This window comes from Chrysoperla carnea, chromosome 1 (genome assembly GCF_905475395.1).
Source record: "Chrysoperla carnea chromosome 1, inChrCarn1.1, whole genome shotgun sequence".
Lineage (NCBI taxonomy): Eukaryota > Metazoa > Arthropoda > Insecta > Neuroptera > Chrysopidae > Chrysoperla > Chrysoperla carnea.
In genome coordinates, this window is record NC_058337.1 from 104,675,532 (window position 1) to 104,692,393 (window position 16,862).

At 29.2% G+C, this 16,862-nt stretch overlaps 1 protein-coding gene across 1 annotated transcript in view; it reads left to right on the top strand.

The window, feature by feature from the left end:
- The window catches only part of LOC123305058 (LIM domain-containing protein A-like), an 87,623-nt gene extending 71,479 nt beyond the window's left edge, over nucleotides 1–16,144 (top strand). Inside the window, exon 4 of the mRNA XM_044886663.1 lies at nucleotides 15,836–16,144. Coding sequence (XP_044742598.1) covers nucleotides 15,836–15,942 — 107 coding nt within the window. The 3' untranslated portion in view covers nucleotides 15,943–16,144. The remainder of the gene's footprint in view (nucleotides 1–15,835) is intronic.
- Nucleotides 16,145–16,862: the final 718 nt, after the last annotated feature.

A 16,862-nucleotide genomic window follows, 5' to 3' on the forward strand; every position in this document is an offset into this window, starting at 1 on the left:
ATAAAAACCTTCTTCTTGAATCGCTCTGTCCATTGGAAAAAACCGCATCAAAATCCATTGCGTAGCTTTAAAGATCTAAGCATACATATGGGCATAGGACTATAACTCTCTGGTAGAAAACCATTGTTTTCGTCACGAAAAGCAAAATCGAAAATATGTCGATGGATAACAGAGCATATTTTCGATAGTAAATTGGCATATTTTGATTTTAGAGAGAAATACATAATTTTATGAGTGCAATTTTAATTTTGTTTTCTAAGTTACGTAACTTTTGTAAAGGTCTATTATTTAAGATATTTACGATATTTTACTATAATTCGAATAAAAATATTTATGCAAAATTCTAGAAAGAAATTTTACTATCGGATACTTGGATTATAGTAAACATAACATTGTATACAAGTGGTCAAATAGGTTTAAACAATATCAATTTTACATTTTGCGTTCTTTAAGGAAAGGAAAAAATAATTTAAAAGTATTTTTTTAAAGATGCTTAATCATTTTTGTTCAATACGGTAGTTGCCTGAGGTCGAATTTGTTATATTATGAATAAAAATGTAAAACTAAAGTTGATACCATAACAAAATTAAATTGAAAATGAAATTAAAATTGATTAAAAAACGAAGAAGTTATAAGCATTCAAAGATTGTTGCCCATCTTCTTTCAGCCAAACAAAGTTGTATATGTATTTTAAATGTATCTCTATGGTGATATCATGCAGTAACGTCATTAACCTATATCGTCCCCCTTTGTTTAATTAGGGACTTTAAACGTTCATATTTTTCATACTAAAGATTTTCAAGAACCAACATCACTTTTCTGCCCATGCAGTAAGAATTCTTCATCGGAAGTGATAAAAAAAATTTAGTCAACATGCCCATTTGATCCTCTTATTTCAATTTTAATAGATCATGAAATTCAAAAATAAAAAATCCAATCCAATCAAGTTTTTACTAAATTTCTATTTTTTGTCAATTATTTCAACCAAACTTCTGAAACCAACCACAATCAGTTCATCACTCGACGAATATTCTAATGCTTCGATATAATGCATATTATAAAGCATTGTCTCTATGACTTAAACTATTAAAAAATATTATGATCAAAAATCAAAAAAATATTCCGAAACAGTTTTAAATTTTTTAAATTTTGATATCCAGCCAAAATATTTTTATATTAAACTTTTTTATAGAACATTATTTACTAAAAATAATAATTAAATCAAAAATAGTTACTAAAAATAATAATTAAATCAAAAATAGCTTTAGAAATATTTAACAATTTTAACAAAATAACTATAAATATCTATTACAAAACGGTTCACATTCAAAACCTTTCCCTTTTTAATATATGTTAACCAAATACAAACAATAAAAATTGAATAGTCCAAATAATAAATAATCAAATTATGAATTTTCACAGAAGGTCCAAATACCACAAATAACTTGAAGCCCGTATTATCGATAATGAATTTTATTAAAATTATATTAAAATTAACATTTTACAAATAGTATACCAATCAAAATAAATTGAAACATTCCTATTTTGATTTAAAAATAAACCACGAGTTATTGTAAATATGGTGGGAACGCAAATAAATACACTGATTACACAGGTCTGTAGCTTAAAAGTAGAATTTTTTAACTGTTTCTGCTTAGTTTTTTTACTCACTGGGTAACATATTAAAAAACTTCTATCACGTCTAGTTTTCTTGAAAAATCAAAAATTCGAGGAATTCAGGGGAATGTTGACTGAAAAGCCTTGACTCACAGTGTTTCCCAACAAGGTAACCACAAATGATTATAGTGTTAAAAAAAGCCTATTCTGTCCATTGGTTGGGCGAAGGCGTCACCTAACAACCACCATTGATTTCGATCTCTCGTCTTTGAGGACCATTGATCATCCACAAAATTGACTAAATCGTCACGCCATCTCGTTAAAGCACGCACTCTTCTTCTGGTGTTGCTGTATGGAGTCCATTGGATAGTCCATGTTTTTACTTAGACCAAATTCGAGTTGGACTTATTTTGTCTTTGATTTTTATAGTAATTTTCGCTCAATGGATCGTTGACATGTTCTCAGTCTGTTCATTTGTTTTTGATTCAGGGATAAAGTTTGAATGCCATACAGAAGAACTGGTAGGATACATGTATCTATTACTTTTCTTTTCAGAGTCAGTGGTATATCCGACTTAGGAATGTTATTGAGTGACCATGTTTTTCCGCTAATCATTGTTTATTCTTTGTTTTCCTTCTTCGTTGCTTCTATCGCTATATAAGAATGTGGAGTGGAGGATCAATTCATTAAAACTATAAATACTGTATATGAAAACAGTATATCACGCATAAAACTGGAAAAGTTCGGTTGTCTCATCAAAATTGATAGAGGGGTGAAAAGGGTGATCCGTTACACGCCAAGCTGTTTAGCGCAGTACTTCAGTGTATTTTCACCCAATTAAATTGAGAGCACTTTTAAAAACATCCTATTTGAAGACGACATAATACTAATCTGAAGCTGTAAAGCAACATCAAACCATTTTAAACCCATTAAATTCTGAAATTAAAAAAGTTGGTCTAAAAATTAATATTGATAAGACGAAGGCTATGACAAATGCAAATCGAATGATAAAAGTAAAAGTGGACGGAAGAAATTCCAAACAAGAAACAGAAAATATAAAGCAGAAAACCTGCTTGAAGAAGCATCAAGAAGAAGAAGCAAATGTTTCAAAGTAAAAAGCTCAAAATAAAATATTCAAAAAGGCTAATCAGACAATTCAGAAGTTAGTTATCATTTCTACTAATCCCTTCAGTTAATCGAATTTCCGATATTTGGCTTTTTCAAATGTTTTTTATAAGAAAATCTAACTTGATAAAAGAGAGTGGATATTATTTTATTGAAAAGATAATTGACATTATAAATTAGCATATATTAAAAAATTAAAACAAGTCTATAATTTACTTGAATAAAACCAGCTAATCATATGTGTTTATTAAAGTACCATAAAATAAAAATCAATATTTAACGATAGATTCGTCGACTAAAACGATTATTATTATAAAAAGCTTGTGTTTTTCCTATCGAATATTATTACTTTATATTCAAACATCAATGACGCATGAACATATATTATTTTTAAACTTTATTTTAAAAAAAAATTTATAAAATAAATTGGAAAATACCATTTTCTATATAATGTTTATGTTTTTACCTATATTTATACTCACGATTTTTTATATATTTACAATATCAGCTAAAAACATTGCGCACCTGTCTAGATTCGAACTCTTAACTTTTTGCGATCGTAACGTGTGTTTTTTTTAATCGGATCATGGATCAGAATACTAGATAATATATTTAGTACAGTTCAAGATGTTGCAAATAAAGGAAAATGCATTTTTCTAAAACCTCATGGAATGTGTTTCTAAGGTGTCAAATGTCATTAGAAAGGCATGAGCAAGTGTTTCTATATTTGTTAATAAACAATAAATTGTTAATTCAAGAAACAGTTAATGGTTAAATTCACTTACAAAATTAATAAATAGCCAAGTTGAATTACATATATGTTACACATGTATAATAGTTTACGATTAATTGACAAACACATAACATTTACATCATACAAGTTGCCCAATAACTATTTTTTAAGTGAACTTTAACATTGATCGTTCCATCGAATTAACAATTTATTGTTTATTAACAAATAAAAACATCTTTACCACTAACTCATGCCTTATCAATGATATTTGACATCTAAGAAATACAAACCTCGAGGTTTTATTTTAGGAAAATGCGAGCGGTTTCTTTAGCCATACTAATTGTTTTTTATGACTCTTATCATACATATTTTTAACTCAGGGCGAATAGAATTCACACTTATATTGATTGTTTTTGAATATTTATAAATAGTTTGAATTCAAACTATTTGCATAGAATTAAAGAATAGAGTATAATATCTCTATATATTCATTCTCAAAAAGGTTTTGGGTCGGTATTTTTTATTTCCCTTAATTTTAATGAATGTGGCTTCATTTCATGTTGAAAATAATTTTCACTACTTTGAGTGCAAAAAAATATGAAAGTCGAAAATTATTGTTTTCATTAAAAAACAACAATATTTAAAAATGAAATAAGACCGATTTAACTTTATACTGCTACTTTTAACATATTTGCTACTGTTAACATATAAAAAGGTGGATTATATTTTTAAAAATTTTTTGCAATGTGCCACAATAAAGAACGGATTTTAATTTTAATCTTTTAAAAGTTTTCATTTTATAAATTTTAATCTGCTTAGTTGAAATTTTAACAGTAGTAGGGAAGGACGAGACTTGTTTGTAACAGGGGTAAGTAGTAACCGAACTTGTACGCTAGGAGTTTAAACTTGATTAATGTTTTTCTTTTCTAAGCTTAGCTATCAAAAACTATTATATTATTTAAAAAAATGTTTTGACTGCGATGGGTTTCGAATGCAGGTTTTCTGAATCGCATGATTTTCTCCCTTTAAACGTCAAGCAAGCTTAGTGCTTTTTCCCCATTGAAATCCGTGATCGCCGCAACTTGAATCACGTTTTTTTCCAGGCCATTTTCCAGGTCAAAAAAAGTCTTCAACTTCGGAATCTAACGGAATAAGCTGAATTTTTGTACAAACATTTATTTTGATAGTACATAAGCTCTGTCAAAAGTCACATATGATCACGTGTGCACGTCTTTGATATTCAAATTCAAAGGTGTCGAAAATCAGTTTTTTGAGAATATCTCGTTTCCTTTGTCTTTAATCGTATTAACTTTATTATATAAGTTGTAGAGGACAAAATTCTTTGCAAATTTTATCCTCCACAATTTTTATAATATCCACAATTTTTATAATAAATGTAAATACGATTGAAGGCAAAGAAAACGAGATGTTAAAAAACTGATTTTTGCTATCTTTAAGCTTGAATAACTAAGAACGCAAACAAGTGACTTTTAAGACAACATCTGTATAATCAAAATAAAAGTTTATACAAAAATTCAGCTAATTCTGTTAGATTCTGAGATGAAAAACTGAATGGATTGGAATAGCAATCATTTTTTCCCTTGAATAATACTTTGAATTCTAGAATTTGGCAATGCAATAAAAAATAACTTGCCGCTCTTTTGGGGTCATACGGAATCCAAGTAATCATGGCACATATTCATTACAAGCATAGAATACCATCATTCTTGGATATTTTCTAAAAATTGCTACAACAAGCTCCTCGCTCTTCTACACATAAAATAATATGAATCCATATCCGTTTCTCGCCAGAATTTTTAGATTTTGTAGTATATTACCATTCGTTCATAAAGTAAAAAGATGCATGCACGCATAAATCTTTGAAAGTAGATATTTTTTCAAGTGCGATTCTTTTAAAATAGAATAATTTAAAAGTAAGTTTTTTTGCTAAGTAGAATAATTTGGAATATATTTCATATAAAGTATAATTCTTAAAAAGAAGAAATATATTGAAGTAAAAATATTTAAAAGTAGAGGCTATATTTAATAAAATAACTTGTGGAATGGAAAATTGTAAATATAGAATTCTTTTTATGTCAAACAGAATGCAATTAACATATTAAATTGTTGCATGTCGTACTTAATATTATAGTCATATTGGGATTATATATCTAATTAAACATCAACATTATACTAATTAATTATTTATATAACTAATAATTATATCATACTAGATTGATACTCGCCCGCTTCACTGGGCTTAAAAGTAAAAATCACCGCTTAATAGCCTCCACCTCTCTTGATCTCACTTATCCCCCTTCCATAACACTAGAAGGAATTGTTTTACACAGCTAAAATATATGCATAGTTTTCAATTTTCTTAAGTGAAAAATGGTCATAATTCATTGAGTATATCAGAAAAGATGCCAATGAATTGTTTGACATTTATTATTTTAAATTTTCACTGAAATCTTTAATTTACGGTTCAAAATAATGATCATAGAAAATTTCAGACTAAATTTAATTTTTTTAAATATATCTTTATAAATTATATCTCATATGTTATTCTTATATATGAGCTATATTTTTGTAAAGTTTCGTTCAAATCCCTTCGGTAGTTTTTGCGTGAAACGTAACAAACAAACGAACATTCTTACTTTCACATCTATAATATATATGGATAGGGAGGAATTCAATATAACAATACCCGAATGAAACAATTCATATATTTACAACGTATCGATTCATACTCATCAAATAAATATTTATTTAAATTTATGTTTAAGTATTATCAAACGTATATTTGGTTTCACCACATTGTGTTCACTTATTAAAATATAACTTTATTTTCATAAATACAACGGTATCAATTTAACGAAAACTGTTTTTCATTTTGCATGCATTTTATGGGAATTAAAAATCTTACCATACTATTGTTTTGCATAAAGCAAAGTTGGTATTTTTTATAGTAGTTTTTTACGATACTAGTGGGATAACAACACTATTAACGTACGCCTGCGAAATTTGCACAAAGAGTGCGTAGCACAGTCACAGAAGTACGTTAATAAAGTACAGTCGCAGAAGCACGTTATTAAAGCGTTATCACACGTATATCGTACAAAACTATATCTATGCCTTACGGAAAATATTACCTACATGATAGTGAAAACCGTTTTCAAATTCGCTGCATAGTTTAGATAGAGTAAGTGTAGAAACAAACTTGAAAAGAAATTTATCCTTTATATTCAGAGCCGTTTTTATCCTATAGAGGCTCTGAACACATTTTCTTATGAACTTTTTTCCAGGTACCTTTTTTCTTCGGCCGAACTTCAATCTGGGAATTTTTTTTTGCTTTTTGGCCCATCGAGTTAATCTTCAATCTGTTTTCATTCACCTGTCTGCAGTGACCTATTTAACACGTTATTTTTAACCAATTTGCTACAATTTGGGGATTCTATAAACAGGCCTGGACATATTATAAATTATCTTGTATGAAGAATAATTTCCAGTACATTAAATCGACAATATATAAACCAAATGTAATATCTTTATCGTTACAACTGTAAGGATGTACGAGCGCCAGGTACCTACTTCAAAAGTAGGAATATTTAACATTGATCTCGTGGGCCAACGATAGTTGGACGATATGTTTTCATAGATTTCTCCAAAACTAGTCTGTGGAAATTAAGAAAAACTATTTAAAGTAATGTTAAAACCTAAATAAATTATTGAAAACAAAAAGAACCCATTGTGTCCGACTAATGAAGGATGGATGAGCACGGTAGTGTGGATACAAATTAAGAAATATATATTTTTTCAATTTTGATGGTGAATTATGTTATAACTTGACAATATAAGACGAAAAGTAAGAAAATAAATTGTTCGATATCTGAAGTAATTTTCAAAACGTCGAAAATTGACAATTTTGTTTAATTATTAAGCTTTCGAAAACCAAAGCAGATATCGACAAATTGTGTTCTTATTTTTCGTCTACATTCATGAAGTTATAACAAAACTCATCATCAAGTCTAAACTTGGCTTGGCGCTCGTACTACCTTAACGACGTACAACATTAATAATAATATTTAGAAGCATTTGAGTTTTTGGTAGAGATATCAAATCATACAAAAAATATTGTAATTTATGTTAAATAAAATCTATTTATTGATTATGATATGTGTAAAAACGACATTAAACATTGAATTTATATATAAATTGCACTTTACTTTGACATTAATTGATCGCATTAAAGTGGTCAATACTCAATTCTATATGTGATCGACTATGTACAAAAAATATCTATCAATCGTGGAATAAATTGTTACCCAATATGAAAATAAAAAAGGTTCTGTGCACAAATTGTTTTTAAACTCTAACTAAATAGTATTTTGCAGTCGCCCTGGTAGCTTAGCTGGTTAAGACGTTACCAATTCCGTCCGCGTAATGCCCAGTATTAATAGTTGTGATGGGCTGATGTAGTGCATGGTATATGCATGAAGGAGGTGCACTCAGCCTCTGAAATTAACGAGCTGATAAATGAAATTATCAGCGGAAAGGTGGAAAAACACATATCCTTCGTGGACAGCAATATAACCTAACCTAATCTAACCTAGTATATAGAACATAATTCACATCCTACGTGATTTAATACAATTTTTTTAAATGAATTGGCGTTACGATGCCACAGACAGACAGACACATATGGAAACAGAATTTATCACTGTCCCAATTTTCCTCAAATACTCGGCTCAGTTCAGTTTAAATGTCTACAGAAATGTTATCCAAATGTCTACAGAAATAAATTTATTATTATTATTATTTTTTTTTTTTTTTGAAGCATATAGATTAAAAATATATGGTATACGATATACGGTATCCTAAATACACATGACTAATATCAAGCCATATATCTTCAGCTGACTGACATACATGAGATGAGGTAGACAGACAGACAGTCAGACAGACAGACAAAAAACCAAACAACATAGAAAAACGTTACTATAAAGTATATAAAGAAAATCTATTTTTATCTAAAATGCATCTGGACTATTCAATTGTAAATATATACAATCTACACATATGTTATGTTATATACAAATGTATATATATATATATATATAATAATAATATATATTACATATGTATGAAATGCATATGTAGGTACTTACTACTAGCGACATCATCAGAGCAGCGTGAAACATTAATGGTACATACATCATGAACAAGAAAAATATTGAGTGATCTTATGAAAAATAATCATTTATTCGCTCCGAGCGTGAATTTCGTTTCCATGACAACGATACACTACTTTAATTATAGAATTAATGGATGCATATATAATTGTGTGGATTGCATTGAAAACTTACATTTAAAATTTAATATTCTTGTTTCACAAATTTAAATAAATAATTACGATAATTAACATTTGAAAAATAATATTTGTACAATTTGATTTCTTATTTTCACAATTTTTAATGCATTAAGTTTAATTAATTAGTGTTTTTCAATCATTTTAATTTGACAGTTTCTATATCATTAACATGTAAATAATTGCAAATTAGTCATAACAGCCCACTTTATCTCCAAAATTTTTCACTTAAAGCGCTGGCATCGATTTTATTATCCCTACCATGACTACGCACACAACGAATACGCTCCTATGGGTGTACTTGAGACGATTCTATACACATGTTTCAATGGCGTGAAATCATTACTTGGTAGGCGTGAAACCTTATAATTTTTTAAAGACTCCTCTTAAATATTAATTGGTGGAAAAAATTATTTCAAAAGAAACGCGGTTTTCCAGATAAGAATGCTTAAAGTTACCATTGAATTTCAAGCACTGTAATTATACTCTTTATCGATTTGAAATTTGGATATGTTATAGGTACTCATATTTTACCTGCCCTGAATACTTTTATTTTTCGAAAATCCTGTTAGTTTTCACAATTTTCATTGATTACACTTACGTACTTTTTCGTATTCCGCTATACCTGCCCGTGAACAATCAAAATAGAGAAGATTAACAGGATTTTCGGAAAAATAAAAGTAACCAGGGTAGATAGAGTATGAGTACCTATAACATATCCAAATTTCAAATAGATAGAGTAAAGGGTATAATCGCAGTGTTTGAAATTTAAATGTAACTTTAACCATTCTTATCTGGAAAACCGCTTTTCTTTATGAACATTTTTTTCCACCAATGTTTAAGAGGAGTCTTAAAAAAATTATAAAGTTTTACGCCAATCAAATAATGATTTCAAGCCATTGAAAAATGTGTATAGAATCGTCTTTTAAGAGAAGTATAACTTTACAGAAAGAAGGCTTTCCTGCAAGAAATTTTTTCTTCGATCCATAGTCCCTGACATTTCAGGCAATTGTCATCAATCGTGAAACAACCAGAGTTTTGTTGTTGTTGTTGTTAGCGAATTGCCGAAGGAAATGGAGCTATTGCTTTTGTACTGATGTAGGAATTTTGAAAAAAATACTTCAAATTTTAATCGATTCTACCAAATAGATGTCAAAAACGACCATCGTTAAAATTTGTACCTATATACATATATGTGTGTATGTATCTGTTTATATGTCTGTAAACTCTCTATCGGTCGCAATTTAAGTCCGATTTGAATAAAATTTGGTATCAAGAAGTGTTTTGATAAGGTCAAGTTCGTTAATGAGAAAAGTCGACCGATAAACAAAATTTTTTATTTTTTCAAAAAAAAAAAAATATTTTTGGATTTTTTTATCAGTTTTAAGCAAAAAAGTACTCTTGTGATTTTTTCTCTAGTCGCTTAGTTTTCGAAATAAAAATTCTTGGAAAACTAAAAAAGCAATTTTAATTCGATTTTTAGAAAAGTGTATTATTTTTTCATCTATGGGGGAATTCGCTTAGCTGCAGCTTCTACGCTACGAATTTTTTTTATTTAAGTAGGACCCAAATAGCAAATTCTCCAAAATCGCTCCGAACTATGATCTTTCATCAAAATATGTATCAAAAAAGATAAATGTTTACCCAATTTTTTCAAATACCCCTGAAACTTATCGTTTAATTCATCTATCGATTATCAGCTATGTAGTAGAGTGGGCTTTTCATTGAGCTTGAAAACCTAAGTCAAGTTTAATGTCTGCAAAAGATGTGCGCCTACACATCCAACATACCAACATTTTTCGCTTGAAGCACTTTTATCGATAAAAGTTATTTATCGAGTTTCAAGCATGTGTCAACTGAAAAAGAAACCCTGTAAATTGATCTTTTATTCTTCCTTAGCCCTCACGTGGCTATATACCAAACCAACCTTCGTAGATCGATAAAAGTCATTTTTGACGTACTCAAATCTCAACAAAACCCAAATGAGTATAGATCTGAAGATGACATGATTTGCACATTGTGAGACTGAAAACTTAAAGTATTTATCCTTACATGAAATACAGAGCCTTTCCTGCTTAAAAAAATAAAAACAAAAAAAAAGGAAACTTGTAGAGAAACTTGAGAAAAAATCACATAAAACTATGAATATTTTCTTTATGTTCTCTTAAAATGACTCAATCTATATATTATACTTTTCTCGTTGTATTTAATATTACATGAGTACTATTTGTTGTGGATGTACAACGAATCCGTTTTCCGAGATAAACTTCGAATGACGGTTGTATAAACTCATCTAAACAACATGTTTTTGAGTCGATATAGGCACTTTGAGACGTGTACATACAGATACAGAACTTTTTGCTGTTGTGTATATATTGAACATTTTAAAGTATAAAAAAAAAGAATATTTTATGTGGTGGTGATTTTTATATAAAAAATTTTTATGAAAACTTTTTTTTTAAATATATTTTGTATACAAAATCGTTTATTGCGGTTTGTTGTTCTCTTAATGTGTGTAAGTTTTTAAGTGAAAAATTGATCGCGTTTGTTTACAACAATGTAAACGTTTAGTGTGGTATCTATTGATTCTTTGGTTACAATTTTTTTGGAAAATTTTAAATAACGTTCTTCATCGATGTATGTGAAAGGAATTTAAAAACTTTTCTAGGCATTTGATTTGTTGGTAGAAAACTAAAATTTAAAATAATTCTCAAAATTAACACTCCCTTGATTTCTGACTAAATTGAATTTTGAAAATTATGATTACATTTTTTTTGTACAAACTAAAATAATTAACAGTAGATTGGAAAATCTATATTTTTATCAAGATATTGAACAGATAAAATCAAAAAGTCTTTAAGTTGTATATCAAATGTCGATGTTTCTTCTCTTGTTAACTTTGCATGACGAAACGTTGCAATTTCAAAGAGGACTTGTTTAATTTATTCCACCTGTTAAAATAAGGAAAATAGTTTAAAATAATTATCCTGTCTGGTTTTTCAACGGGATAATTAGGAAAAAAATTGTAGTTGTTATGAAATCATGCTCAGGAAAAAATAGGAGTGTGGAAAGTTGTTTAAAAAAATCGGAAAGGAGCAAAAACATATTTTGAGTCAACACAAAATGGATTTTTATAAAAAACAAAAAAGAAAGAACTCTAGAGCCAAACTGATAGTTAGACTATTCTCAGTTTTTTCGTTATTTTTAGCCCTCTATAATCAAAATCCTTTTTGCGTTGTATTTTTAACAAAATCAGTTTTTTTAACCTTTCCCATTTTTTTGAACAACATTCAACTTTCCGATTTTTCCAAAGTATGTTTTTATTTTAAAATCCGAAGTTTTTTCTTACGTATTTACTGCACTATATAAATAATTTATCATAAGCTAAGATTTGAATTGGATCATAAGCATGAATAATTCAAAATTATGGAATATTTTAATATGGCGTTAAGCAAAGTTCATTTGATTTATGGAATCTGCAAAAAATTACCCGCAACTTTTGCAAAAATACTCCACAGGAAAACTATTCTTGCAAAATAAAATTTATAAGTTTACTCGGGGATAAATTGTAATGAAAACTGTGTCATTAAAGTAATCTTAAGCAAATGTGATCGATTAAGTTATTTATTAAATAAAAGCTTTTATTAAATCATAGAAAAAGAGCTATATAATGAAAGTTTTTAAAACTTTCATATTATTCCAAGTACCATACTATATAGTACTCTGAACTTCTTGCATTAACATATCCAGGAGCCGATACATACTTTGCAGAAAATAATCGTTTATTTTATTTAGTACCTACAGGTAGTAGTGAATTTATAATAAAGCACACTAGGCACTAGGACATTAAAGCAGAGAGGGCATCGGTTATTTAACAAACTTCTGATAAAAAGATATACGTTTTATTATGGAAAAATTAGCACGGTACTAGACAATCGTCAATTTTGACGATATTATCCATGATTCCGCTATTAAAAACTCAAGTAAACAGTATTTTAGTCACTAAAGTATATCCTAAAAAGTATTTTACTTCAAATTAGAAACCAATATAAAATAAAAAATTAGGACACCATTTGCTATAAAATCCTATGGAAGCAAGAAGTTAAATCCGACGCGACGGTGCCTACTGGCCGTAGTGTCAAAAAAGCTTCCATGAGTGAGTTTATCGACCTCTGCATTAAGTTATTAACTAGGTTAGATTCGTAAAAAAAGGTTCAAAAATTCAACGGCTAAGTTTGTAACGTAACCAAAAATCCAAGTTCGACGAATATAGGTTGCTATAAATTCTCTGTTGTTTATTGTTTTTTGTAATTACTTCACTTTTAAAATAAATTTCACACTTTAGAGATATGTTAATCTTTTCATAAATTAAATATTCTTGACGTGTGAATAATCTCTATGTTTATTTTTTTACTTCTTATTTACTTCATTAGTTTCTAAAAACTTATTTTGAAAGATTTATTGCATCTTAGTACGTACCTGGTACAACGAAAGTAAATTTTAATAATTGTATCAGTGCTTTGTAACATTTCTGTCTCGGATATCCGTGATATTAAAAAACTACGATTTCACTAAAAATTTGGTATACTATCAGTAGAAGTGTTTACGGGTATTCTACTGTAGGTTATTAAAGCTAAATCTAAGTTAAAATATCAAAATATAAATGATTTAAATTCTTTCATGAAAACACACCTTAGATAGTTTTCTAACTTGTCCAGTTTTTATTATAAAGAAGCAAAATTCTTTTGGTTTTAAAGATCGGTCATGTAGACTAGTTAAAACTCGTACTAGTGTTGAAAACGTAGTTTCGAGAAAAGCGCGTTTTCTACAAAAGTGCCGCTTTGTATAGAAACCGGTTCATGCCTATAAATTTTTTTTTTCTATCGAGTATCATTAGAAAATTTTAGGATAAAGTTTCTTTGACACTTTTAAATGTCTGTTGTTTTTATTTTTTTGAAATTTCAAAATGAGAAAATCTCTTTACATTTTAAGGCTCAAAAATACTATCTTGACTTCGAATGTTATTGTTTCTGGCCTGAAATAAACAAAAAAAAATGGGAATGTTTAACTTGTCTGAGAAAAATCTACGATTGTATTTGTTTTCTATTTAATTATAAATATATTTTTTTAAATTTATATTCAAGACGGTCCATTATTTCCAAAAACGCACTCATCACATATTACAATAAAACAGACCAATATTTAGCCTTAACAATGTATCAGTTTGATTACTTCAAACAGCAGGTTTTGGTAACTCTGGCAATTTTTATACACGCATAGAGAAATAAAGACTGTTTTGAATAACTATAAGCATAATCGCATTTTCTTGATATCAAATTTTAGAAAGTATCAAATCGAATTCATATTCCGAGAAAAATTATTTTCTGCATTTGTTTTACTAACAATAACACAAAATCGCATAGATCCCAATAATTGCTGCTTGGAACCATTGTGTTTACATGGAACCATAAAACAGAATAATTGTTAAAATAATGGTATAGTAATACTTGAAAAGGTTTCTAAAATTAAAAGAACTTATACAAATATTTTTCAAAAATAATCGATTATATTAAATCAGCCTTGTACAATGAATGCCCATGATTCCTTTAATGTAAATTTCATTTGTATATATTTTTTATAAACAAACTATCTTAAAATAATTATGAAGGTTTTTACTTTTTAAAATTTTCCAAAAAAATTTCAATCAATAAAAAAAATTTTCCAGGAAATATTTGTTTAATTTATTTCACGAAAAAAAAAGTAATTAACACAATAATTGAACTTTAAGTAGCCATACAATGAGTAAACCACGCGGAGGTTCGTTTGTTGGTGAAATGCCAAAAATATTAGTGAACGGCTCATCAAATTTCTCAATTGTTGATTCATGTGAAGCAGCCGATAAACTTTATAAACATAAAAAATCTACAAAATATCTACTTGAAAAATATCCACAAAAGGTAACAATTACATCGGTTTTACCGAAAGATGACTTACATGTTATTAAACAGCAAAGACGTTTAAGTGATATTCAAATATCTGATGATATCGAGTTTACTGCGGCAAATGGTAAACCTAGACGTGATTCGAAATCTCAACACCGGCGTGATTCAAAATCTCAGCAGAGAAGACGTTCTTCTTGTATGGTATTACAACCGTCCGATGGAAGTAGTTTACCAGGAAGTCGGCGACATAGTACCACACTGTACACAGGGAATGGTGACATGCGTCGTCATAGTCGTGTATCTTCGAAACATGCACAAATTGTAGAAATAACACCGGAAATGATCGAAAAAGATCGTCGCCATAAGTTTGTTGTGACAATTGTCATGGGAACATTCTTTTTTATTGTATGTGCAAGTGTTTTGGTTGTAGTGATAACGTTAACACATCATAAACCACAATCACAGAATTCAAGTACACAATTTCATGTCACACGAAGATTTCATCATGAGAACATTTTTCCGACTGTGGATTCGCCTACAGAAGAACGTTAGTATTTTTTAGGGGTTGGATAAATACACAAATTCATCGTGGGAATAGATATCAGTGCAATTCAGAGGAAAGCTTCCTTGGGAGATCTTAACAGAGAATTATAAACCTTGCCAATCACCACATGCCCTATTTTTGGTTAAGGATACTTTTATTCATTAAATTTATTCCGGTATTCTTATTTTGGTTACCCAGTTATTATCCACGCTTACATACATTGCACATTAGGCACCTGCTATCTTTGCCTGATGTTTTCCTTGATTTCTAGCAATAAATTTCAAGTGGTTTCTGTTCACCAATGACACTTCTTATAGCACCATTTTTATACCCTGTATATATGAATATATATCAAGGTATCCCAATTTTAATTCCAAGTTCCAAGACAATATTAATGATTTACAATTAATTTTATACCTACATCTAAAAATAAAAAAATTAAATACATAAAAAATTTCTGAATTTGATAAAATTTCTAATATTTCTTTCTTTTTTTTTTGTTTCAGTGCGAAAAGAAAATGAGGAATTGATGCATTCATTAAGCTATAATCACGCACATAATAGATCTAAATTGTTAACGACACTTGCTCCGCCAGAAGTGATCCCTGAATAAGTTTCATATGCGTTTTTATTAATTAGTGTTTAATAAGAAACTACCTACAATGTTTTATGAATTAATTATAATTTTTTAACAAATCCAAGTATTTAACGTCCCACGTGCAAATTTAGACAACAATCAAACTTTATACACCTAATGCTGCCTGCTTAAATAGAAGAAATCAAGAATATTAGAAATGTCTACACCATAAACCAGATTTGGGGCAGTTTTAACAAATTAGATCAGGTAATTATTTTTAGTACGTACATTATTCTTATATTTACTTGTTAGTGTATAGATAATTGGAAAATGTGTTGGTATTTTAGAAAAATTTCTAAAGTAGGTAGTTAAGTAAGGTTAGAGTGGTTCTCCTGAGGTGGGACACACTGAGATCATAGCCGTTGTGATACCGAAAAAGAGTTGGCCCATTCCCGATCACTACTCCATGAACCATTTAGAGCTGTTTAGGAGTGCTTTGACGTCAACGAACTTCAGTTTGGAGTGGCCATCAAAGAAAGGCTGGATCAAGTGAGTCCACCTCTTTGTGGCAAGAGCTAGACACTGACGTGGCAGAAGATGAAACATTGTTTCTTCCTCGTCCTCACTGTGACAGCTCCTGCAATAGTCATAAATACTGTCAAACCCAGGCGTTTAGCGAGCCTGCCACCAAGCGAGTGTCCTGTAGTAACCGCAACTTTTGCTAATAGAGGCATTTGGAAGTGATATAAGATCTTCGGAACACCTACGATTGTACTCAGACCACATCTTTCTTGTAGTCCCACAAGTATGTTACTAACTCAATCTAAGATTGACCTTTTTTAAGATATCCTCTTTGAGGAGCAAATTGCCGACAAACTGCTGGATGTCTATTGATACCATTTCTAGCAAGCTCATTGGCTTCACAATTTCCCGGAACGTCCCTGTATCCAGGTACC